Source organism: Bombina bombina, chromosome 9 (genome assembly GCF_027579735.1).
Source record: "Bombina bombina isolate aBomBom1 chromosome 9, aBomBom1.pri, whole genome shotgun sequence".
Lineage (NCBI taxonomy): Eukaryota > Metazoa > Chordata > Amphibia > Anura > Bombinatoridae > Bombina > Bombina bombina.
The window spans coordinates 268,346,366-268,373,404 of NC_069507.1; the positions used below are offsets into that span (position 1 = coordinate 268,346,366).

General features: G+C 44.3%; 1 protein-coding gene across 1 annotated transcript in view; it reads right to left on the reverse strand.

Annotated features, from left to right (window-relative positions):
* LOC128639706 (ovostatin-like) overlaps positions 1-27,039 on the reverse strand; it is a 214,110-nt gene that overhangs the window by 13,163 nt on the left and 173,908 nt on the right. Inside the window, exons 21-30 of the mRNA XM_053691823.1 lie at positions 18,076-18,194; positions 17,908-17,959; positions 17,680-17,763; positions 17,002-17,178; positions 9,469-9,547; positions 4,150-4,303; positions 3,680-3,754; positions 2,902-3,064; positions 2,124-2,335; positions 1,419-1,634 (exon numbers count right to left, since the gene is read on the reverse strand). Coding sequence (XP_053547798.1) covers positions 1,419-1,634; positions 2,124-2,335; positions 2,902-3,064; positions 3,680-3,754; positions 4,150-4,303; positions 9,469-9,547; positions 17,002-17,178; positions 17,680-17,763; positions 17,908-17,959; positions 18,076-18,194 — 1,331 coding nt within the window. The remainder of the gene's footprint in view (positions 1-1,418; positions 1,635-2,123; positions 2,336-2,901; positions 3,065-3,679; positions 3,755-4,149; positions 4,304-9,468; positions 9,548-17,001; positions 17,179-17,679; positions 17,764-17,907; positions 17,960-18,075; positions 18,195-27,039) is intronic.

Here is a 27,039-nt window from a genome sequence, read left to right on the forward strand (position 1 = left end):
TACATGCTGTAGGATCTAGTTTGTAAAATTCTGTTACAGTCTGTAGGATCTAGTTTGTAAAGTTCTGCTACATGCTGTAGGATCTAGTTTGTAAAATTCTGTTACATTCTGTAGGATCTAGTTTGTAAAATTCTGTTAAATTCTGTAGGATCTAGTTTGTAAAGTTCTGTTACATTCTGTAGGATCTAGTTTGTAAAGTGTTGTTACATTCTGTAGGATCTAGTTTGTAAAGTGCTGATACATTCTGTAGGAGCTAGTTTATAAAGTTCTGTTACATTCTGTAAGATCTAGTTTATAAAGTTCTGCTACGTTCTGTAAGATCTAGTTTATAAAGTTCTGCTACATTCTGTAAGATCTAGTTTATAAAGTTCTGCTACATTCTGTAAGATCTAGTTTGTAAAGTTCTGCTACATTCTGTAGGATCTAGTTTGTAAAATTCTGTTAAATTCTGTAGGATCTAGTTTGTAAAGTTCTGTTACATTCTGTAGGATCTAGTTTGTAAAGTGCTGTTACATTCTGTATGATCTAGTTTGTAAAGTGCTGATACATTCTGTAGGATCTAGTTTATAAAGTTCTGTTACATTCTGTAAGATCTAGTTTATAAAGTTCTGCTACATTCTGTAAGATCTAGTTTATAAAGTTCTGCTACATTCTGTAAGATCTAGTTTGTAAAGTTCTGCTACATTCTGTAGGATCTAGTTTGTAAAGTTCTGCTACATTCTGTAGGATCTAGTTTGTAAAGTTCTGCTACATTCTGTAGGATCTAGTTTGTAAAGTTCTGCTACATTCTGTAGGATCTAGTTTGTAAAGTACTGTTACATTCTGTAGGATCTAGTTTGTAAAGTTCTGTTACATTCTGTAGGATCTAGTTTGTAAAGTTCTGCTATATTCTGTAGGATCTAGTCTGTAAAGTTATGTTACATTCTGTAGGATCTAGATTGTAAAGTTCTGTTACATTCTGTAGGATCTAGTTTGTAAAGTTCTGCTACATTCTGTAGGATCTAGTTTGTAAAGTCCTGTTACATTCTGTAGGATCTAGTTTGTAAAGTTCTGCTACATTCTGTAGGATCTAGTTTGTAAAGTTCTGTTACATTCTGTAGGATCTAGTTTGTAAAGTTCTGCTACATTCTGTAGGATCTAGTTTGTAAAGTTCTGCTACATTCTGTAGGATCTAGTTTGTAAAGTTCTGCTACATTCTGTAGGATCTAGTTTGTAAAGTTATGTTACATTCTGTAGGATCTAGTTTGAAAAGTTCTGCTACATTCTGTAGGATCTAGTTTGTAAAGTTCTGTTACATTCTGTAGGATCTAGTTTGTAAAGTTCTGCTACATTCTGTAGGATCTAGTACAGACCTTAGAATCCCCATCAGTAAAATAACCCTGCAGCAGGTGATTCAGCGCTGAATGTGACATAATTACCTGCACCAAGCAGCATCCGTTCCCACTGACATCAACACTATACTCCCCAGGGATGGTAGGTAAGGGCTGTCTTTGGACCAGCAGCCTGTTGTCCTGATTCAGAGATAGCTGGTAAAGCTGACCATTTCCTTGTTTCACAATCACATTGTGCTGAGCATTGGGGGTAAATATGAGTGCAGCGTAAGCAGAGAGAGCCTGTAGCGCCACTGTTGTGTCCTGAAAGGGAAAAGGGTTAATAGTTTAATGACCCCATCTGGTTTGATGTTGTACAAAGCATGATCTGATAGACACATCCTGTCCTGAGTCTCAGCTGCACTAACATATTGTATAATAAAGTGATGATGGTTCTAGCCAGAGTCTCTATCATACGCCTTACATGACACCGATAGAGTAAACCCGGAACATATCGCTAAGCTACCCCAGTTCATTCACGTTAGTCAGGCCCAGTTATAAAAGAAAAACTCCCAATCTTAAGGATATTTACAGGAGACTATTTTCCTTTTTATCAGCAGCAGGAATTTACAACTGAGCTCCATTTCCTACTTTAACTTTGTCTGTTCTGCTGCATTGAGAGATAAGCATATTGTATTACCGTCACATACAAATGGCCCCAGTGCCTGTAGGAATGATCCAATTTACAGGGGGAACCATCATCTAGATGATCTGAACACAGAAGCATTTGGGCTTTATCTGCTCCTTAATTACCTGTGTGGTCCGGAACCCTCCATATGAATTCTGCTGCCGGACAAGCCGCAATGCTACTGTAGCCATATAGGTCAGATCAGCTTCAAGGACATTGGGTCCCTTGGCCATGCTGAGCAGGACATATGAAGACATTTCCACTTCCAGTGGTGTGAACCAGGAGGAGAAGTAAGGAGAAGCTTGTCTGTCTGGCCTCTCCCAGTGCACAGCGCCCGCTGCAGAGGAAAATCGTTCATGTAGATAAAGGACAAATAGAAACCCAAAGTAGAAGGATAGAAAAATGTCCATGTGTTTAAAGTTAATATATTGAAACAAAATGATTATTTTATAAATAAGCAGTTTTCTTTGTATCATTTTGAGATAAAAAAAACTAATTCTCTCCCAAAAAAACAAGCAAACAAATGTATTAAGATCAATTAACAAAAAACAACAACAAAAAAGTTGTGAGGTGTATATATTTTTTATAAACCTATCTCTTGTAGATCAATATTGAATTAATATTTAAAGTCGTAATTTTTTAAAATTAAAAAGTAACTATTTATATTTGTTTATTCAGGGCAGTGTTTTTATTTTCAAAGGTTTATACAATTTTCAGCTGTAATAATGGGATCCAGAATCCAGTCATTAGGTTCCAGATCAAGACATGGTAAAAAGTATAAGATATAATCACCCATCTCTAAAATGAAGGAAAACAAAGGAACCTTCTCCTTGATGTTGAGTAGTTTATGATTAGTAACCTCCAGCTAGATAAATATAATATTTCCATGCTCGCTCAGGTTACCTTCAGTGACAGCCTTTTGTTTCAGAATGTTCAGCAGGTTGTCCCTCTCATTTGACTTCTCAGCCAATGTGAAGACATAAAGCATCATGGTCTGGATATAGGTGCTCTGTTCAGACTTTGAGGCTTCCAGCACACATGCCAGGGCACCTTCCAACATGGTCTTCTGCAAAATAAAAAGACAAAAAGGAAATTATACCCTGAGAATAGCACCAGGGGTCTCTCCATTGATATATCCTTCATGGACAGACAATAAAGTGTGCTGGGCCCTCTTCCACTCACTGACTTATGGAGTTATAAAACATTGTATTAAAATCACAGAGCATCACTTCCTCTGGCAGCCTCAGGTTATAAAAATAGCATTTATGGCTGTCATTTCAGGGGTGGGTGGTGATAGACTATTTATTTTCCTTGGACAGGTTATGCCTGATTTTTGCCTGATGTGTTGATCTTCTAGCCTCACCTTTGTGCATTTTATCACCATAAGCCCTTCTCTCGGGCCCTAATAAAGTAGACCTCTTCTGGACTCTGATTCTTTTGTATCTGAAGGCAATGCTTATGTCCTACCTCTGGCCTCAAGTCCAGATCAAGCCTAAGGCTTGTTGTCAAGCTTTTGACCATCTTCTACTTGTTCTGTCCTTTTGCTCTTAACTTCTGAAGAATATCTATGATTGCAGTGCATGATTTACCTTCCTCTCCTTTAGAGCTGGTCTTTATTCTGGTGTCTAGCTCCACTATAGGGAATGTGATAAACTGGTACCTACAGCTTGGTCTCACTTACCCCAGTACTGTAGTCAGACTCCAGCAGAGCAATGGCGAGTAGTATTGTATAGATCAGGTCATCCTCTTTGTCTCCCTGTGATACAACAAGAGGTTAAAACTGGTTCATCTCTCACAATAAAGCTTCAAAGTGCCAATCCACCAATAGACAAAAGTTTAGCACATTGTTCCTAAGGTGAAGTTTGTATGTTTCTTTGTCTTTATTTAATTGTACTGTAAATAAAATTGTACTTTTGCAATGATTTTGGATTTTGCCTTAGAATGTCCTTTTAAGGTAAAATATCATGAATCCTACTTGTCAGAGCAGCACAGTAGGGTAGAACCTACACTGCAGATATGCAGCTTATCTTTTTATTTATGTATTTATTTTACAAATTCTCCATCGGTCATGTGCTCTTCAGCTGGAATGGAACTAATCTCTTTTATATTTTCTGGACACAAAGTTATTAGATGTAGCCCTAAACTGCTTACCTGCGGCATAAACAGGTCCCCGCTTCTCTTGAAGCAGCCGGTTTCCAGTATCTGGAGCTCAGACAGATAGAGCAGAGTTTGCTCTTGGACGTTCTTGTCAATGTAAATAAACTTCTTGGCTCTTTCAAAGATCTTAAAGGTGTTTGCTGTGAGTCTGGAGCAAAAATACATCAATATGAATCTTGTCACTGACTGTACAGACCCTGATCAAATTGCTCACCCCAGTACAATCATGTAACTGCTCCCACCAGCAGTCCAGCACCTCCCCCCTAGCATGTCACTGCATATCCCCCAGTACAATCATGTCATTGCTCCTACCAGCAGTCCAGCACCTCCCCATAGCATTTCACTGCAAATCCCCCAGTACAATCATGTCACTGCATATCCCCAGTACAATCATGTCACTGCTCCTACCAGCAGTTCAGCACCCACCTCCCCCCTAGCATGTCACTGCATATCCCCCAGTACAATCATGTCACTGCATATCCCCAGTACAATCATGTCATTGCTCCTACCAGCAGTCCAGCACCTCCCCCTAGCATGTCACTGCATATCCCCCAGGACAATCATGTCATTGCTCCTACCAGCAGTCCAGCACCTCCCCATAGCATGTCACTGCATATCCCCAGTACAATCATGTCATTGCTCCCACCAGAAGTCCAGCGCCTCCCACCTAGCATGTCACTGCATATCCCCAGTACAATCATGTCATTGTTCCTACCAGCAGCCCAGCGCCTCCCCCCTAGCATGTCACTGCATATCCCCCAGTACAATCATGTCACTGCATATCCCCAGTACAATCATGTCATTGCTCCTACCAGCAGTTCAGCACCCACCTCCCCCCTAGCATGTCACTGCATATCCCCCAGTACAATCATGTCACTGCATATCCCCAGTACAATCATGTCATTGCTCCTACCAGCAGTCCAGCACCTCCCCATAGCATGTCACTGCATATCCCCAGTACAATCATGTCATTGCTCCCACCAGCAGTCCAGCGCCTCCCACCTAGCATGTCACTGCATATCCCCAGTACAATCATGTAATTGCTCCCACCAGCAGTCCAGCACCTCCCCCCTAGCATGTAACTGCATATCCCCCAGTACAATCATGTCATTGCTCCTTCCAGCAGCCCAGCGCCTCCCCCCTAGCATGTCACTGCATATCCCCCAGTACAATCATGTCACTGCATATCCCCAGTACAATCATGTCATTGCTCCTACCAGCAGTTCAGCACCCACCTCCCCCCTAGCATGTCACTGCATATCCCCCAGTACAATTATGTCATTGCTCCCAGTAGCAGTCCAGCACCTCCCCATAGCATGTCACTGCATATCCCCCAGTACAATCATGTCATTGCTCCCACCAGCAGTCCAGCACCTCCCCCCAAGCATGTCACTGCATATCCCCCAGTACTATCATGTCACTGCATATCCCCCAGTACAATCATGTCATTACTCCCACCAGAAGTCCAGCACCTCCCCACTAGCATGTCACTGCATATCCCCCAGTACAATCATGTCATTGCTCCCAATAGCACTCCAGCACCTCCCCCCTAGCATGTCACTGCATATCCCTCAGTACAATCATGTCATTGCTCCCAGTAGCACTCCAGCACCTCCCCCCTAGCATGTCACTGCATATCCCCAGTACAATCATGTCATTGCTCCCACCAGCAACCCATCACCTCCCCCCTAGCATGTCACTGCATATCCCCCAGTACAATCATGTCACTGCATATCCCCCAGTACAATCATGTCACTGCATATCCCCAGTACAATCATGCCATTGCTCCTACCAGCAGTTCAGCACCCACCTCCCCCCTAGCATGTCACTGCATATCCCCCAGTACAATCATGTCATTGCTCCCACCAGCAGTCCAGCAGCTCCCCCCTAGCATGTCACTGCATATCCCCAGTACAATCATGTCATTGCTCCCACCAGCAGTTCAGCACCTCCCCCCTAGCATGTCACTGCATATCCCCCAGTAAAATCATGTCACTGCATATCCCCAGTACTATCATGTCATTGCTCCCACCAGCAGTTCAGCACCTCCCCCCTAGCATGTCACTGCATATCCCCCAGTACAATCAAGTCATTGCTCCCAGTAGCAATAAAGCCCCTCCCCCCTAGCATGTCACTGCATAGCCCCAGTACAATCATGTAATTGCTCCCACCAGCAGTTCAGCACCTCCCCCTAGCATGTCACTGCATATCCCCCAGTACAATCATGTCACTGCATATCCCTCAGTACAATCATGTCATTGCTCTCACCAACAGTTCAGCACCTCCCCCTAGCATGTCACTGCATATCCCTCAGTACAATCATGTCATTGCTCCCACCAGCAGTTCAGCATCTCCCCCTAGCATGTCACTGCATATCCCCCAGTACAATCATGTCACTGCATATCCCCCAGTACAATCATGTCACTGCATATCCCCCAGTACAATCATGTCACTGCATATCCCCCAGTACAATCATGTCATTGCTCCCACCAGCAGTTCAGCACCTCCCCCTAGCAAGTCACTGCATATCCCCCAGTACTATCATGTCATTGCTCCCACCAGCAGTCCAGCAACTCCCCCCTAGCATGTCACTGCATATCCCCCAGTACAATCATGTCATTGCTCCCAACAGCAGTCCAGCACCTCCCCCTAGCATGTCACTGCATATCCCCAGTACAATCATGTCATTGCTCCTACCAGCAGCCCAGCACCCACCTCCCCCCTAGCATGTCACTGCATATCCCTCAGTACAATCATGCCATTGCTCCCAACAGCAGTCCAGCACCTCCCCCCTAGCATGTCACTGCATATCCCCCAGTACAATCATGTCATTGGTCCCAACAGCAGTCCAGCACCTACCCCTAGCATGTCACTGCATATCCCCAGTACTATCATGTCACTGCATATCCCTCAGTACAATCATGTCACTGCATATCCCTCAGTACAATCATGTCACTGCATATCCCTCAGTACAATCATGTCATTGCTCCCACCAGCAGTTCAGCACCTCCCCCTAGCATGTCACTACATATCCCCAGTACTATCATGTCACTGCATATCCCTCAGTACAATCATGTCACTGCATATACCTCAGTACAATCATGTCACTGCATATCCCTCAGTACAATCATGTCACTGCATATCCCTTAGTACAATCATGTCATTGCATATCCCTCAGTACAATCATGTCACTGCATATCCCTCAGTACAATCATGTCACTGCATATCCCCCAGTACAATCATGTCACTGCATATCCCTCAGTACAATCATGTCACTGCATATCCCTTAGTACAATCATGTCACTGCATATCCTTTAGTACAATCATGTCATTGCATATCCCTCAGTACAATCATGTCACTGCATATCCCTTAGTACAATCATGTCATTGCATATCCCTCAGTACAATCATGTCACTGCCTATCCCTCAGTACAATCATGTCACTGCATATCCCTTAGTACAATCATGTCACTGCATATCCTTTAGTACAATCATGTCATTGCATATCCCTCAGTACAATCATGTCAATGCATATCCCTTAGTACAATCATGTCACTGCATATCCCTTAGTACAATCATGTCATTGCATATCCCTCAGTACAATCATGTCACTGCATATCCCTCCGTACAATCATGTCACTGCATATCCCTCAGTACAATCATGTCACTGCATATCCCTCAGTACAATCCTGTCACTGCATATCCCTCAGTACAATCATGTCACTGCATATCCCTCAGTACAATCATGTCACTGCATATCCCTCAGTACAATCATGTCACTGCCTATCCCTCAGTACAATCATGTCACTGCATATCCCTCAGTACAATCATGTCACTGCATATCCCTCAGTACAATCATGTCACTGCATATCCCTCAGTACAATCATGTCACTGCCTATCCCTCAGTACAATCATGTCACTGCATATCCCTCAGTACAATCATGTCACTGCCTATCCCTCAGTACAATCATGTCACTGCATATCCCTCAGTACAATCATGTCACTGCATATCCCTCAGTACAATCATGTCATTGCATATCCCTCAGTACAATCATGTCACTGCATATCCCTCAGTACAATCATGTCACTGCATATCCCTCAGTACAATCATGTCACTGCATATCCCTCAGTACAATCATGTCACTGCATATCCCTCAGTACAATCATGTCACTGCATATCCCTCAGTACAATCATGTCACTGCCTATCCCTCAGTACAATCATGTCACTGCCTATCCCTCAGTACAATCATGTCACTGCATATCCCTCAGTACAATCATGTCACTGCATATCCCTCCGTACAATCATGTCACTGCATATCCCTCAGAACAATCATGTCACTGCATATCCCTCAGTACAATCATGTCACTGCATATCCCTCAGTACAACCATGTCACTGAATATCCCTCAGTACAATCATGTCATTGCATATCCCTCAGTACAACCATGTCACTGAATATCCCTCAGTACAATCATGTCACTGCATATCCCTCAGTACAATCATGTCACTGCATATACCTCAGTACAATCATGTCATTGCATATCCCTCAGTACAATCATGTCACTGCATATCCCTCAGTACAATCATGTCACTGCATATCCCTCAGTACAATCATGTCATTGCATATCCCTCAGTACAATCATATCATTGCATATCCCTCAGTACAATCATGTCACTGCCTATCCCTCAGTACAATCATGTCACTGCATATCCCTCAGTACAATCATGTCACTGCATATACCTCAGTACAATCATGTCACTGCATATCCCTTAGTACAACCATGTCATTGCATATCCCTCAGTACAATCATGTCATTGCATATCCCTCAGTACAATCATGTCATTGCATATCCCTCAGTACAATCATGTCACTGCATATCCCTCAGTACAATCATGTCACTGAATATCCCTCAGTACAATCATGTCATTGCATATCCCTCAGTACAATCATGTCACTGCATATCCCTCAGTACAATCATGTCACTGAATATCCCTCAGTACAATCATGTCATTGCATATCTACTTCACAGCAGCGGTTTGTGCCAGCGCTTAGTTGCTGGACTTACAGTAGCAGATAGCACAAATTATAATACAGCTCTAAGGAAATAAGAACCTGACAGCGGCTGTCACATTAATAGAGATGTTTCCAGCAATGCTAAACTCACTTATAAACCTCATCAAATCACAGGATGAAGATATCAGCCATCAGTCTGCAGTGAGAGCATCTACAGCGGTCAGTAGTTTATTATATCAGTCATATGTATAATCCCTAGATAGGCTTCCTATATTAGTGGCTTAAGTCTTTGGTCTCACCCAGAATTTGCTTGTTGCCCTATTCCAGCAAAAGTGACATAACCGTTGTTCCAGCGGAATCCTAGTTGCCGTATGTACCCTAAAATGAGAGAGCAATGTGTAAGGAATTAAAGGGCTGCTCAGACAGCTTGGGGTGAGCTTCCATGCTCAGGCATTGTGTTAATAAAGGATGTGCTGTGTTTGCAAAGCAGGAATAAACCACTGGAAAACCCTGGAAATAATGTTAATTGTATGCTCCCAGGATTGTGAAAAATGGGTCTCTGCAGACTGCTCCTTATCTCAGTTATATTAATATACTTTTTACCTCAGTAATTAACTTGTATCTAAGCCTCTGTAGACTGCCCCTTATCTCAGTTATATTAATATACTTTTTACCTCGGTAATTACCTTGTATCTAAGCCTCTGCAGACTGCCCCTTATCTCAGTTATATTAATATACTTTTTACCTCTGTGATTACCCTGTATCTAAGCCTCTGCTGACTGCCCCTTATCTCAGTTATATTAATATACTTTTTACCTCTGTAATTACCCTGTATCTAAGTCTCTGCAGACTGCTCCTTATCTCAGTTATATTAATATACTTTTTACCTCTGTGATTACCCTGTATCTAAGTCTCTGCAGACTGCCCCCTTATCTCAGTTATATTAATATACTTTTTACCTCTGTATTTACCCTGTATCTAAGTCTCTGCAGACTGCCCCCTTATCTCAGTTATATTAATATACTTTTTACCTCTGTGATTTCCATGTATCTAAGTCTCTGCAGACTGCCCCTTATCTCAGTTATATTAATATACTTTTTACCTCTGTAATTACCCTGTATCTAAGTCTCAGTTATATTAATATACTTTTTATCTCTGTAATTACCCTGTATCTAAGTCTCTGCAGACTGCTCCTTATCTCAGTTATATTAATATACTTTTTACCTCTGTAATTACCCTGTATCTAAGTCTCTGCAGACTGCCCCTTATCTCAGTTATATTAATATAATTTTTACCTCAGTAATTACCTTGTATCTAAGCCTCTGCTAACTGCCCCTTATCTCAGTTATATTAATATACTTTTTACCTCTGTAATTACCCTGTATCTAAGTCTCTGCAGACTGCTCCTTATCTCAGTTATATTAATATACTTTTTACCTCTGTGATTACCCTGTATCTAAGCCTCTGCAGACTGCCCCTTATCTCAGTTATATTAATATACTTTTTACCTCTGTATTTACCCTGTATCTAAGTCTCTGCAGACTGCCCCTTATCTCAGTTATATTAATATACTTTTTACCTCTGTGATTACCTTGTATCTAAGTCTCTGCAGACTGCCCCTTATCTCAGTTATATTAATATACTCTTTACCTCTGTGATTACCCTGTATCTAAGCCTCTGCAGACTGCTCCTTATCTCAGTTATATTAATATACTTTTTACCTCTGTGATTACCTTGTATCTAAGTCTCTGCAGACTGCTCCTTATCTCAGTTATATTAATATACTTTTTACCTCTGTGATTACCTTGTATCTAAGCCTCTGCAGACTGCCCCTTATCTCAGTTATATTAATATACTTTTTACCTCTGTGATTACCCTGTATCTAAGCCTCTGCAGACCGCCCCTTATCTCAGTTATATTAATATACTTTTTACCTCTGTGATTACCCTGTATCTAAGCCTCTGCAGACTGCTCCTTATCTCAGTTATATTAATATACTTTTTACCTCTTTGATTACCCTGTATCTAAGCCTCTGCAGACTGCCCCCTTATCTCAGTTATATTAATATACTTTTTACCTCTGTGATTACCTTGTATCTAAGCCTTTGCAGACTGCTCCTTATCTCAGTTATATTAATATACTTTTTACCTCTGTGATTACCCTGTATCTAAACCTCTGCAGACTGCTCCTTATCTCAGTTATATTAATATACTTTTTATCTCTGTGATTACCTTGTATCTAAGTCTCTGCAGACTGCCCCTTATCTCAGTTATATTAATATACTCTTTACCTCTGTGATTACCCTGTATCTAACCCTCTGCAGACTGCTCCTTATCTCAGTTATATTAATATACTTTTTACCTCTGTGATTACCTTGTATCTAAGTCTCTGCAGACTGCTCCTTATCTCAGTTATATTAATATACTTTTTACCTCTGTGATTACCTTGTATCTAAGCCTCTGCAGACTGCCCCTTATCTCAGTTATATTAATATACTTTTTACCTCTGTGATTACCCTGTATCTAAGCCTCTGCAGACCGCCCCTTATCTCAGTTATATTAATATACTTTTTACCTCTGTGATTACCCTGTATCTAAGCCTCTGCAGACTGCTCCTTATCTCAGTTATATTAATATACTTTTTACCTCTTTGATTACCCTGTATCTAAGCCTCTGCAGACTGCCCCCTTATCTCAGTTATATTAATATACTTTTTACCTCTGTGATTACCTTGTATCTAAGCCTTTGCAGACTGCTCCTTATCTCAGTTATATTAATATACTTTTTACCTCTGTGATTACCCTGTATCTAAACCTCTGCAGACTGCTCCTTATCTCAGTTATATTAATATACTTTTTATCTCTGTGATTACCTTGTATCTAACCCTCTGCAGACTGCTCCTTATCTCAGTTATATTAATATACTTTTTACCTCTGTGATTACCCTGTATCTAAGCCTCTGCAGACTGCTCCTTATCTCAGTTATATTAATATACATTTTACCTCTGTGATTACCTTGTATCTAAGCCTCTGCAGACTGCTCCTTATCTCAGTTATATTAATATACTTGTTACCTCTGTGATTACCTTGTATCTAAGCCTCTGCAGACTGCTCCTTATCTCAGTTATATTAATATACTTGTTACCTCTGTGATTACCCTGTATCTAAGCCTCTGCAGACTGCCCCTTATCTCATTTATATTAATATACTTTTTACCTCTGTGATTAACTTGTATCTAAGCCTTTGCAGACTGCTCCTTATCTCAGTTATATTAATATACTTTTTACCTCTGTGATTACCCTGTATCTAAACCTCTGCAGACTGCTCCTTATCTCAGTTATATTAATATACTTTTTATCTCTGTGATTACCTTGTATCTAACCCTCTGCAGACTGCTCCTTATCTCAGTTATATTAATATACTTTTTACCTCTGTGATTACCCTGTATCTAAGCCTCTGCAGACTGCTCCTTATCTCAGTTATATTAATATACATTTTACCTCTGTGATTACCTTGTATCTAAGCCTCTGCAGACTGCTCCTTATCTCAGTTATATTAATATACTTGTTACCTCTGTGATTACCTTGTATCTAAGCCTCTGCAGACTGCTCCTTATCTCAGTTATATTAATATACTTGTTACCTCTGTGATTACCCTGTATCTAAGCCTCTGCAGACTGCCCCTTATCTCAGTTATATTAATATACTTTTTACCTCTGTGATTACCCTGTATCTAAGTCTCTGCAGACTGCCCCCTTATCTCAGTTATATTAATATACTTTTTACCTCTGTATTTACCCTGTATCTAAGTCTCTGCAGACTGCCCCCTTATCTCAGTTATATTAATATACTTTTTACCTCTGTGATTTCCATGTATCTAAGTCTCTGCAGACTGCCCCTTATCTCAGTTATATTAATATACTTTTTACCTCTGTAATTACCCTGTATCTAAGTCTCAGTTATATTAATATACTTTTTATCTCTGTAATTACCCTGTATCTAAGTCTCTGCAGACTGCTCCTTATCTCAGTTATATTAATATACTTTTTACCTCTGTAATTACCCTGTATCTAAGTCTCTGCAGACTGCCCCTTATCTCAGTTATATTAATATAATTTTTACCTCAGTAATTACCTTGTATCTAAGCCTCTGCTAACTGCCCCTTATCTCAGTTATATTAATATACTTTTTACCTCTGTAATTACCCTGTATCTAAGTCTCTGCAGACTGCTCCTTATCTCAGTTATATTAATATACTTTTTACCTCTGTGATTACCCTGTATCTAAGCCTCTGCAGACTGCCCCTTATCTCAGTTATATTAATATACTTTTTACCTCTGTATTTACCCTGTATCTAAGTCTCTGCAGACTGCCCCTTATCTCAGTTATATTAATATACTTTTTACCTCTGTGATTACCTTGTATCTAAGTCTCTGCAGACTGCCCCTTATCTCAGTTATATTAATATACTCTTTACCTCTGTGATTACCCTGTATCTAAGCCTCTGCAGACTGCTCCTTATCTCAGTTATATTAATATACTTTTTACCTCTGTGATTACGTTGTATCTAACCCTCTGCAGACTGCTCCTTATCTCAGTTATATTAATATACTTTTTACCTCTGTGATTACCTTGTATCTAAGTCTCTGCAGACTGCTCCTTATCTCAGTTATATTAATATACTTTTTACCTCTGTGATTACCTTGTATCTAAGCCTCTGCAGACTGCCCCTTATCTCAGTTATATTAATATACTTTTTACCTCTGTGATTACCCTGTATCTAAGCCTCTGCAGACCGCCCCTTATCTCAGTTATATTAATATACTTTTTACCTCTGTGATTACCCTGTATCTAAGCCTCTGCAGACTGCTCCTTATCTCAGTTATATTAATATACTTTTTACCTCTTTGATTACCCTGTATCTAAGCCTCTGCAGACTGCCCCCTTATCTCAGTTATATTAATATACTTTTTACCTCTGTGATTACCTTGTATCTAAGCCTTTGCAGACTGCTCCTTATCTCAGTTATATTAATATACTTTTTACCTCTGTGATTACCCTGTATCTAAACCTCTGCAGACTGCTCCTTATCTCAGTTATATTAATATACTTTTTATCTCTGTGATTACCTTGTATCTAACCCTCTGCAGACTGCTCCTTATCTCAGTTATATTAATATACTTTTTACCTCTGTGATTACCCTGTATCTAAGCCTCTGCAGACTGCTCCTTATCTCAGTTATATTAATATACATTTTACCTCTGTGATTACCTTGTATCTAAGCCTCTGCAGACTGCTCCTTATCTCAGTTATATTAATATACTTGTTACCTCTGTGATTACCTTGTATCTAAGCCTCTGCAGACTGCTCCTTATCTCAGTTATATTAATATACTTGTTACCTCTGTGATTACCCTGTATCTAAGCCTCTGCAGACTGCCCCTTATCTCATTTATATTAATATACTTTTTACCTCTGTGATTAACTTGTATCTAAGCGTCTGCAGACTGCTCCTTATCTCATTTATATTAATATAATCTTTACCTCTGTGATTACCTTGTATCTAAGCCTCTGCAGACTGCTCCTTATCTCAGTTATATTAATATACTTGTTACCTCTGTGATTACCCTGTATCTAAGCCTCTGCAGACTGCCCCTTATCTCAGTTATATTAATACACTTTTTACCTCTGTGATTACCCTGTATCTAAGCCTCTGCAGACTGCTCCTTATCTCAGTTATATTAATACACTTTTTACCTCTGTGATTACCCTGTATCTAAGCCTCTGTAGACTGCTCCTTATCTCAGTTATATTAATATACTTTTTACCTCTGTGATTACCCTGTATCTAAGCCTCTGCAGACTGCCCCTTATCTCAGTTATATTAATATACTTTTTACCTCTGTGATTACCCTGTATCTAAGCCTCTGCTGACTGCCTCCTTATCTCAGTTATATTAATATACTTTTTACCTCTGTGATTACGTTGTATCTAAGCCTCTGCAGACTGCCCCTTATCTCAGTTATATTAATATACTTGTTACCTCTGTGATTACCCTGTATTTAACCCTCTACAGACTGCACCTTATCTCAGTTATATTAATATACTTTTTACCTCTGTGATTACCTTGTATCTAAGCCTCTGCAGACTGCCCCTTATCTCAGTTATATTAATATACTTGTTACCTCTGTGATTACCCTGTATCTAACCCTCTACAGACTGCACCTTATCTCAGTTATATTAATATACTTGTTACCTCTGTGATTACCCTGTATTTAACCCTCTGCAGACTGCCCCTTATCTCAGTTTTATTAATATACTTTTTACCTCTGTGATTACCCTGTATCTAAGCCTCTGCAGACTGCTCCTTATCTCAGTTATATTAATATACTTTTTACCTCTGTGATTACCTTGTATCTAAGCCTCTGCAGACTGCTCCTTATCTCAGTTATATTAATATACTTGTTACCTCTGTGATTACCCTGTATCTAACCCTCTACAGACTGCACCTTATCTCAGTTATATTAATATACTTTTTACCTCTTTGATTACCCTGTATCTAAGCCTCTGCAGCCTGCTCCTTATCTCAGTTATATTAATTCACTTTTTACCTCTGTGATTACCTTGTATCTAAGCCTCTGCACACTGCCCCTTATCTCAGTTATATTAATATACTTTTTACCTCTGTGATTACCTTTTATCTAAGCTTTTGTAGACTGCTCCTTATCTCAGTTATATTAATATACTTGTTACCTCTGTGATTACCCTGTATCTAAGCCTCTGCAGACTGCTCCTTATCTCAGTTATATTAATATACTTGTTACCTCTGTGATTACCTTGTATCTAAGCCTCTGCAGACTGCACCCTTATCTCAGGGTTTTTTTTTTACAGACTTGCATTGTAGCCAATCACTGCTGAATCTATGGTAACTCTAGGCGTCAGCACAATGTTATCTATATGGCACACATGAACTAACGCCATCTAGTTGTAAAAAAAAAATGTCAAAATGCACTGATATTATAGGCGGCCTTCAAGAGCTTAGAAATTAGCATATGAACCTAACGAGGTTTAACTTTTAACTAAGAATACCAAGAGAACAAAGCCAAATTGATGATAAAAGTAAATTGGAAAGTTGTTTAAAATGACATCTGAATCATGAGAAGTTTATTTTTCTTTGCATAAATATTTTGTAGATGATCTATTTATATAGCCCATACAGTTTTTATTTTTAAATTGATAGTTTTGATAATTTTTAAATAACCAAGCAACAAAGTTTTAGAATACCGACAGATACCTACTCCAGCTTGCTCCTGTTTGTGTACAGGGTATTTTCATATCTAAATGAAGGGGTTGTCTGCTATTTTCCACTTGCAGTGGGTGTTCCAGTAACCTTTTAAACAGAGCTAAACTGGAAGCTTCTAAGTAAGATTTAAGCGTTTTAATACTGGATTTTTATATCAATATCTGTGCATTTTATTATTTATAGTAGTGTCTATCATATGCAGTTATATTAAAACTGGGGTATACTGTCCCTTTAAGTACACACAAAAAAGCAAGTACAAGTCACCTCAAGTATGTTGTTTCTGGTAAGGCAGAGGACACATAAAATTATTTTATTCCATATACAGTATGGGGGGAAGCCATATAAGCCATATAAGGCATTAGTTTTATAGAGGAAACATTAGGGAAGTTTTAGCATAGAGTGTAAAAAAAACAAGGCACAGATGGAAGAATTATGCTGGTCAGGTGTGAGGAACAATATTGACTGAGAAGTTTGCTGGTAACTTATACAGATCTATAGAGAAGCCTATAGCTGGGTATAATGGGTCCTGCTCACCCTCTGCTAGGAATCGCTTTCCTTTCTCAAGTATCTCAGGGGTCAGCTGTCCTGTGGCGTTGAGATATTCCAGCACATATATAATGGTTGCTATACGGGCAAGGTTCTGCTCAGCACAACCAGTCGGCATCTGGATGAGCTTCTCAAGATTCTGTAATGGGAGACCCAGAGGGTCGGCTGCAGGATATAAAAGTGAAATTGGTAAGAAAGGAACAGGATGAGTGCTCAGATAGGGCTAGTGTTGTGGGGACTTCCTATTAAGTGCTCAGATAGGGCTGGTGTTGTGGGGACTTCCTATTGAGTGCTCAGATAGGGCTGGTGTTGTGGGGACTTCCTATTGAGTGATCAGATAGGGCTGGTGTTGTGGGGACTTCCTATTGAGTGCTCAGATAGGGCTGGTGTTGTGGGGACTTCCTATTGAGTGCTCAGATAGGGCTGGTGTTGTGGGGACTTCCTATTGAGTGCTCAGATAGGGCTGGTGTTGTGGGGACTTCCTATTGAGTGCTCAGATAGGGCTGGTGTTGTGGGTGACTTCCTATTGAGGAGGGGTAGTGACCTGCCACCATACTAACAAGAGGTCAGTGATTGCTGTATGTGGGAGGGTGGGGGGGTGTATGATATTGGGTGGGTGACGTTTATGGATTCTGTAGGGTTTATACACTGGGATAATGCACTTACGCACAACGGTGACAAAAGCCAATTGTGAATCTGGCACTGCATTTTCTGGAGATGATAAGGTTATTGGCGTCTGGGAGTTTGAGTCTGCAGAAAAATATAAATTTTATTATAAAACATATAATGGATAAAACAGTTATAAATAATTCCCAGCATGCAATAGATCAGAGCTTTATACACAGATTAGGGTCAGCTAAACACACAGCAGCTAATCAGGCCTCGTCATTTTACCTTGTACACAGATCAGGTTGCTGCTAGTGGCTTCTTTCTTGACCCCCTCAGGCTGATAGAGAGAAGGGGGAGACCACAAACACGTATGATTAATGCTTGCTCATACACTGTAATGTGTGTACATTTATATTAACTGTGAGCTCTAATTATTGAGGAATAAAATGTCACCTCTACAAGAAGTTTCTGTATCACGGTGTCCTTGCGGGATGGCTGGGAAGAGTCACTGGGGCTGTCACATGTTGCTCCAATGTGAGAGGTCTCAGCACTCAGCGTTAAACTGATCTCACCTGTGATTATGTAATTAGAGAAGATAATTACAAAAATAAAACACAATGAGCCAGATTACAACTGGAGAGCAAACGTTTGCGTTCGAGAGAGAAAGGGTTAATCATGGATGTTTGCGCTCATTGGGCTTATCGCTGTTATTACGAGTTGTATGATTACCGCAACTTCAGAGCTCTGGTTAACTGTTTCGTGAAACAAAAATGTTGCACAAAACACATAAAAAATACATTACACAGTAAAGTTACACTCATAATAACACCATCTAATAAATGTATACATTACACAGTACAGTTACACTCATAACATTATCTAATAAATATACAGTGGAGGATAGACAGAGCAGAAGGACGCACATGAGGTCTGGAACACTAGAGATCCAGTGGATGATAGACAGAGCAGCAGAACACACAGGAGGCTGGCACACTAGAGATCCAGTGGAGGATAGACAGAGCAGAAGGACACACAGGAGGTCTGGAACACTAGAGATCCAGTGGAGGATAGACAGAGCAGAAGGACACACAGGAGATCTGGAACACTAGAGATCCAGTGGAGGATAGACAGAGCAGAAGGACACACAGGAGGTCTGGAACACTAGAGATCCAGTGGAGGATAGACAGAGCAGCAGAACACATAGGAGGGTCTGGCACACTAGAGATCCAGTGGAGGATAGACAGAGCAGCAGGTTACACAGGAGGGTCTGGCACACTAGAGATCCAGTGGAGGATAGACAGAGCAGCAGAACACACAGGAGAACTGGAACATTAGAGATCCAGTAGAGGATAGACAGAGCAGGAGGTCTGGAACACTAGAGATCCAGTGTAGGATAGACAGAGCAGCAGAACACACAGGAGGGTCTAGCACACTAGAGATCCAGTGGAGGATAGACAGAGCAGGAGGTCTGGAACACTAGAGATCCAGTGGAGGATAGACAGAGCAGCAGAACACACAGGAGGTCTGGAACACTAAACATCCAGTGGAGGATATACAGAGCAGGAGGTCTGGAACACTAGAGATCCAGTGGAGGATAGACAGAGCAGAAGGACACATATGAGGTCTGGAACACTAGAGATCCAGTGGAGGATAGACAGAGCAGAAGGACACATATGAGGTCTGGAACACTAGAGATACAGTGGAGGATAGACAGAGCAGCAGAACACATAGGAGGCTTGCACACTAGAGATCCAGTGGAGGATAGACAGAGCAGAAGGATACACAGTAGGGTCTGGAATACTAGAGATCCAGTGGAGGATAGACAGAGCAGCAGGATACACAGGAGGGTCTGGAACACTAGAGATCCAGTGGAGGATAGACAGAGCAGAAGGACACACAGGAGGTCTGGATCACTAGAGATCCAGTGGAGGATAGACAGAGCAGAAGGACACACAGGAGGTCTGGAACACTAGAGATCCAATGGAGGATAGACAAAGCAGAAGGACACACAGGAGGTCTGGAACACTAGAGATCCAGTGGAGGATAGACAGAGCAGCAGAACACATAGGAGGGTCTGGCACACTAGAGATCCAGTGGAGGATAGACAGAGCAGCAGAACACAAAGGAGGTCTGGAACACTAGAGTTCCAGTGGAGGATAGACAGAGCAGGAGGTCTAGAACACTAGAGATCCAGTGGAGGATAGACAGAGCAGCAGAACACACAGGAGGGTCTGGCACACTAGAGATCCAGTGGAGGATAGACAGAGCAGGAGGTCTGGAACACTAGAGATCCAGTGGAAGATAGACAGAGCAGCAGAACACACAGGAGGTCTGGAACACTAGAGATCAAGTGGAGGATAGACAGAGCAGGAGGTCTGGAACACTAGAGATCCAGTGGAGGATAGACAGAGCAGCAGGACACACAGAAGGTTGGAACACTAGAGATCCAGTGGAGGATAGACAGAGCAGGAGGTCTGGAACACTAGAGTTCCAGTGGAGGATAGACAGAGCAGTAGGACACACAGGAGGGTCTGGCATACTAGAGATCCAGTGGAGGATAGACAGAGCAGCAGGATACACAGGAGGGTCTGGAACACTAGAGATCCAGTGGAGGATAGACAGAGCAGCAGGATACACAGGAGGGTCTGGAACACTAGATATCTAGTAGAGGATAGACAGAGCAGCAGAACACACAGGAGGCTGGCACACTAGAGATCCAGTGGAGGATAGACAGAGCAGAAGGACACACAGGAGGTCTGGATCACTAGAGTTCCAGTGGAGGATAGACAGAGCAGGAGGTCTAGAACACTAGAGATCCAGTGGAGGATAGACAGAGCAGCAGAACACACAGGAGGGTCTGGCACACTAGAGATCCAGTGGAGGATAGACAGAGCAGGAGGTCTGGAACACTAGAGATCCAGTGGAAGATAGACAGAGCAGTAGGACACACAGGAGGGTCTGGCATACTAGAGATCCAGTGGAGGATAGACAGAGCAGCAGGATACACAGGAGGGTCTGGAACACTAGAGATCCAGTGGAGGATAGACAGAGCAGCAGGATACACAGGAGGGTCTGGAACACTAGATATCTAGTAGAGGATAGACAGAGCAGCAGAACACACAGGAGGCTGGCACACTAGAGATCCAGTGGAGGATAGACAGAGCAGAAGGACACACAGGAGGTCTGGATCACTAGAGATCCAGTGGAGGATAGAAAGAGCAGAAGGACACACAGGAGGTCTGGAACACTAGAGATCCAATGGAGGATAGACAAATCAGAAGGACACACAGGAGGTCTGGAACACTAGAGATCCAGTGGAGGATAGACAGAGCAGCAGAACACATAGGAGGGTCTGGCACACTAGAGATCCAGTGGAGGATAGACAGAGCAGCAGAACACAAAGGAGATCTGGAACACTAGAGTTCCAGTGGAGGATAGACAGAGCAGGAGGTCTGGAACACTAGAGATCCAGTGGAGGATAGACAGAGCAGCAGAACACACAGGAGGTCTGGAACACTAGAGATCAAGTGGAGGATAGACAGAGCAGGAGGTCTGGAACACTAGAGATCCAGTGGAGGATAGACAGAGCAGCAGGACACACAGAAGGCTGGAACACTAGAGTTCCAGTGGAGGATAGACAGAGCAGTAGGACACACAGGAGGGTCTGGCATACTAGAGATCCAGTGGAGGATAGACAGAGCAGCAGGATACACAGGAGGGTCTGGCACACTAGAAATCCAGTGGAGGATAGACAGAGCAGCAGGACACACAGAAGGGTCTGGCACACTGTAGATCCAGTGGAGGATAGACAGAGCAGCAGGACACAAAGGAGGGTCTGGCACACTAGAGATCCAGTGGAGGATAGACAGAGCAGCAGGACACACAGAAGGGTCTGGCACACTGTAGATCCAGTGGAGGATAGACAGAGCATCAGGAAACAAAGGAGAGTCTGGCACACTAGAGATCCAATGGAGGATAGACAGAGCAGCAGGACACACAGGAGGGTCTGGCATGCTAGAGATCCAGTGGAGGATAGACAGAGCAGCAGGACACACAGGAGGGTCTGGCACACTAGAGATCCAGTGGAAGATAGACAGAGCAGCAGAACACACAGGAGAGTCTGGCACACTAGAGATCCAGTGGAGGATAGACAGAGCAGCAGAACACACAGGAGGGTCTGGCACACTAGAGATCCAGTGGAGGATAGACAGAGCAGCAGAACACACAGGAGGGTCTGGCACACTAGAGATCCAGTGGAGGACAGACAGAGCAGCAGGACACACAGGAGGGTCTGGCACACTAGAGATCCAGTGGAGGATAGACAGAGCAGCAGGACACACAGGTGGTCTGGCACACTAGAGATCCAGTGGAGGATAGACAGAGCAGCAGGACACACAGAAGGGTCTAGCACACTTGAGATCCAGTGGAGGATAGACAGATCAGCAGGACACACAGGAGGGTCTGGCACACTAGAGATCCAGTGGACGACAGACAGAGCAGCAGGACACACAGGAGGGTCTAGCTCACTAGAGATCCAGTGGAGGACAGACAGAGCAGCAGGACACACAGGTGGTCTGGCACACTAGAGATCCAGTGGAGGATAGACAGAGCAGCAGGACACACAGGAGGGTCTGGCACACTAGAGATCCAGTGGAGGATAGACAGAGCAGCAGGACACACAGGAGGGTCTGGCACACTAGAGATCCAGTGGAGGATAGACAGAGCAGCAGGACACACAGGAGGCTGGCACACTAGAGATCCAATGGAGGATAGATAGAGCAGCAGGACACACAGGAGGGTCTAGCACACTAGAGATCCAATGGAGAATAGACAGAGCAGCAGGACACACAGGAGAACTGGAACACTAGAGATCCAGTGGAGGACAAACAGAGCAACAGGACACACAGGAGGGTCTGACACACTAGAGATCCAGTGGAGGATAGACAGAGCAGCAGGACACATAGGATGCTGGCACACTAGAGATCCAGTGGAGGACAGACAGAGCAGCAGGACACACAGGATGGTCTGGCACACTAGAGATCCAGTAGAGGATAGACAGAGCAGCAGGACACAGGAGGCTGGCATACTAGAGATCCAGTGGAGAATAGACAGAACAGCAGAACACTAAGGAGGGTCTGGCACACTAGAGATCCAGTGGAGGATAGACAGAGCAGCAGGACACACAGGAGGGTCTGGCACACTAGAGATCCAGTGGAGGATAGACAGAGCAGCAGGACACACAGGAGGGTCTGGCACACTAGAGATCCAGTGGAGGATAGACAGAGCAGCAGGATACACAGGAGGGTCTGGCACACTAGAGATCCAGTAGAGGATAGACAGATCAGCAGGATACACAGGAGGGTCTGGCACACTAGAGATCCAGTAGAGGATAGACAGATCAGCAGGATACACAGGAGGGTCTGGCACACTAGAGATCCTGCAGAGGACAGACAGAGCAGCAGGACACAGGAGGGTCTGGCACACTAGAGATCCAGTGGAGGATAGACAGAGCAGTAGGGCACACAGGTGGTCTGGCACACTAGAGATCCAGTGGAGGATAGACAGAGCAGCAGGACACACAGGTGGTCTGGCACACTAGAGATCCAGTGGAGGATAGACAGAGCAGCAGGACACACAGGAGGGTCTGGCACACTAGAGATCCAGTAGAGGATAGACAGAGCAGCAGGACACACAGGAGGCTGGCACACTAGAGATCCAGTGGAGGATAGACAGAGCAGCAGGACACACAGGTGGTCTGGCACACTAGAGATCCAGTGGAGGATAGACAGAGCAGCAGGACACACAGGAGGGCCTGGCACACTAGAGATCCAGTGGAGGATAGACAGAGCAGCAGGACACACAGGAGGGCCTGGCACACTAGAGATCCAGTAGAGGATAGACAGAGCAGCATGACACACAGGAGGGTCTGGCACACTAGAGATCCAGGGTAGGATTGACAGAGCAGCAGGACACAAAGGAGGGTCTGGCACACTAGAGATCCAGTGGAGGATAGACAGAGCAGCAGGACACACAGGAGGGTCTGGCACACTAGAGATCAAGTGGAGGACAGACAGAGCAGCAGGACACACAGAAGGGTCTGGCACACTGTAGATCCAGTGGAGGACAGACAGAGCAGCAGGACACAGGAGGGTCTGGAACATTAGAGATCCAGTGGAGGACAGACAGAGCAGCAGGACACAGGAGGGTTTGGCACACTAGAGATCCAGTGGAGGACAGACAGAGCAGCAGGACACACAGAAGGGTCTGGCACACTGTAGATCCAGTGGAGGACAGACAGAGCAGCAGGACACAGGAGGGTCTGGCACACTAGAGATCCAGTGGAGGATAGACAGAGCAGCAGGACACACAGGAGGGTCTGGCACACTAGAGATCCAGAGGAGGACAGACAGAGCAGCAGGATACACAGGAGGGTTTGGCACACTAGAGATCCAGTGGAGGACAGACAGAGCAGCAGGACACACAGAAGGGTCTGGCACACTGTAGATCCAGTGGAGGATAGACAGAGCAGCAGGACACACAGGAGGGTCTGGCACACTAGAGATCCAGAGGAGGACAGACAGAGCAGCAGGATACACAGGAGGGTCTGGCACACTAGAGATCCAGTGGAGGACAGACAGAGCAGCAGGATACACAGGAGGGTCTGGCACACTAGAGATCCAGTGGAGGATAGACAGAGCAGCAGAACACACAGGAGGGTCTGGCACACTAGAGATCCAGTAGAGGATAGACAGAGCAGCAGGACACACAGGAGGGTCTGGCACACTAGAGATCCAGTAGAGGATAGACAGAGCAGCAGGACACACAGGAGGGTCTGGCACACTAGAGATCCAGTAGACGACAGACAGAGCAGCAGGACACAGGAGGGTCTGGCACACTAGAGATCCAGTAGAGGACAGACAGAGCAGCAGGACACAGGAGGGTCTGGCACACTAGAGATCCAGTGGAGGATAGACAGAGCAGCAGAACACACAGTAGGGTCTGGCACACTAGAGATCCAGTAGAGGATAGACAGAGCAGCAGGACACAGGATGGTCTGGCACACTAGAGATCCAGTGGAGGATAGACAGAGCAGCAGGACACACAGGAGGGTCTGACACACTAGAGATCCAGTGGAGGATAGACAGAGCAGCAGGACACAGGAGGGTCTGGCACACTAGAGATCCAGTGGAGGATAGACAGAGCAGCAGGACACACAGGAGGGTCTGGCACACTAGAGATCCAGTGGAGGATAGACAGAGCAGCAGGACACACAGAAGGGTCTGGCACACTGTAGATCCAGTGGAGGACAGACAGAGCAGCAGGACACAGGAGGGTCTGGCACACTAGAGATCCAGTGGAGGACAGACAGAGCAGCAGGACACAGGAGGGTTTGGCACACTAGAGATCCAGTGGAGGATAGACAGAGCAGCAGGACACAGGAGGGTCTGGCACACTAGAGATCCAGTGGAGGATAGGCAGAGCAGCAGGACACACAGGAGGGTCTGGCACACTAGAGATCCAGTGGAGGATAGACAGAACAGCAGGATACACAGGAGGGTCTGGCACACTAGAGATCCAGTGGAGGATAGACAGAACAGCAGGATACACAGGAGGGTCTGGCACACTAGAGATCCAGGGGAGGACAGACAGAGCAGCAGGACACATAGAAGGGTCTGGCACACTAGAGATCCAGTGGAGGATAGACAGAGCAGCAGGACACACAGGAGGCTGGCACACTAGAGATCCAGTGGAGGATAGACAGAGCAGCAGGGCACACAGGTGGTCTGGCACACTAGAGATCCAGTGGAGGATAGACAGAGCAGCAGGACACACAGGAGGGTCTGGCACACTAGAGATCCAGTGGAGGATAGACAGAGCAGCAGGACACACAGTAGGGTCTGGCACACTAGAGATCCAGTGGAGGATAGACAGAGCAGCAGGACACAGGAGGCTAGTACACTAGAGATCCAGAGGAGGATAGACAGAGGAGCAGGACACACAGGTGGTCTGGCACACTAGAGATCCAGTGGAGGATAGACAGAGCAGCAGAACACACAGGTGGTCTGGCACACTAGAGATCCAGTGGAGGATAGACAGAGCAGCAGGACACACAGGTGGTCTGGCACACTATAGATCCAGTGGAGGATAGACAGAGCAGCAGGACACACAGGTGGTCTGGCACACTAGAGATTCAGGGGAGGATAGACAGAGCAGCAGGACACACAGAAGGGTCTAGCACACTTGAGATCCAGTGGAGGATAGACAGATCAGCAGGACACACAGGAGGGTCTGGCACACTAGAGATCCAGTGGACGACAGACAGAGCAGCAGGACACACAGGAGGGTCTAGCTCACTAGAGATCCAGTGGAGGACAGACAGAGCAGCAGGACACACAGGTGGTCTGGCACACTAGAGATCCAGTGGAGGATAGACAGAGCAGCAGGACACACAGGAGGGTCTGGCACACTAGAGATCCAGTGGAGGATAGACAGAGCAGAAGGACACACAGGAGGGTCTGACACACTAGAGATCCAGTGGAGGATAGACAGAGCAGCAGAACACACAGGAGGGTCTGGCACACTAGAGATCCAGTGGAGGATAGACAGAGCAGCAGAACACACAGGAGGGTCTGGCACACTAGAGATCCAGTGGAGGACAGACAGAGCAGCAGGACACACAGGAGGGTCTGGCACACTAGAGATGCAGTGGAGGATAGACAGAGCAGCAGGACACACAGGTGGTCTGGCACACTAGAGATGCAGTGGAGGATAGACAGAGCAGCAGGACACACAGAAGGGTCTAGCACACTTGAGATCCAGTGGAGGATAGACAGATCAGCAGGACACACAGGAGGGTCTGGCACACTAGAGATCCAGTGGACGACAGACAGAGCAGCAGGACACACAGGAGGGTCTAGCTCACTAGAGATCCAGTGGAGGACAGACAGAGCAGCAGGACACACAGGTGGTCTGGCACACTAGAGATCCAGTGGAGGATAGACAGAGCAGCAGGACACACAGGAGGGTCTGGCACACTAGAGATCCAGTGGAGGATAGACAGAGCAGAAGGACACACAGGAGGGTCTGGCACACTAGAGATCCAGTGGAGGATAGACAGAGCAGCAGGACACACAGGAGGCTGGCACACTAGAGATCCAATGGAGGATAGATAGAGCAGCAGGACACACAGGAGGGTCTAGCACACTAGAGATCCAATGGAGAATAGACAGAGCAGCAGGACACACAGGAGAACTGGAACACTAGAGATCCAGTGGAGGACAAACAGAGCAACAGGACACACAGGAGGGTCTGACACACTAGAGATCCAGTGGAGGATAGACAGAGCAGCAGGACACATAGGATGCTGGCACACTAGAGATCCAGTGGAGGACAGACAGAGCAGCAGGACACACAGGA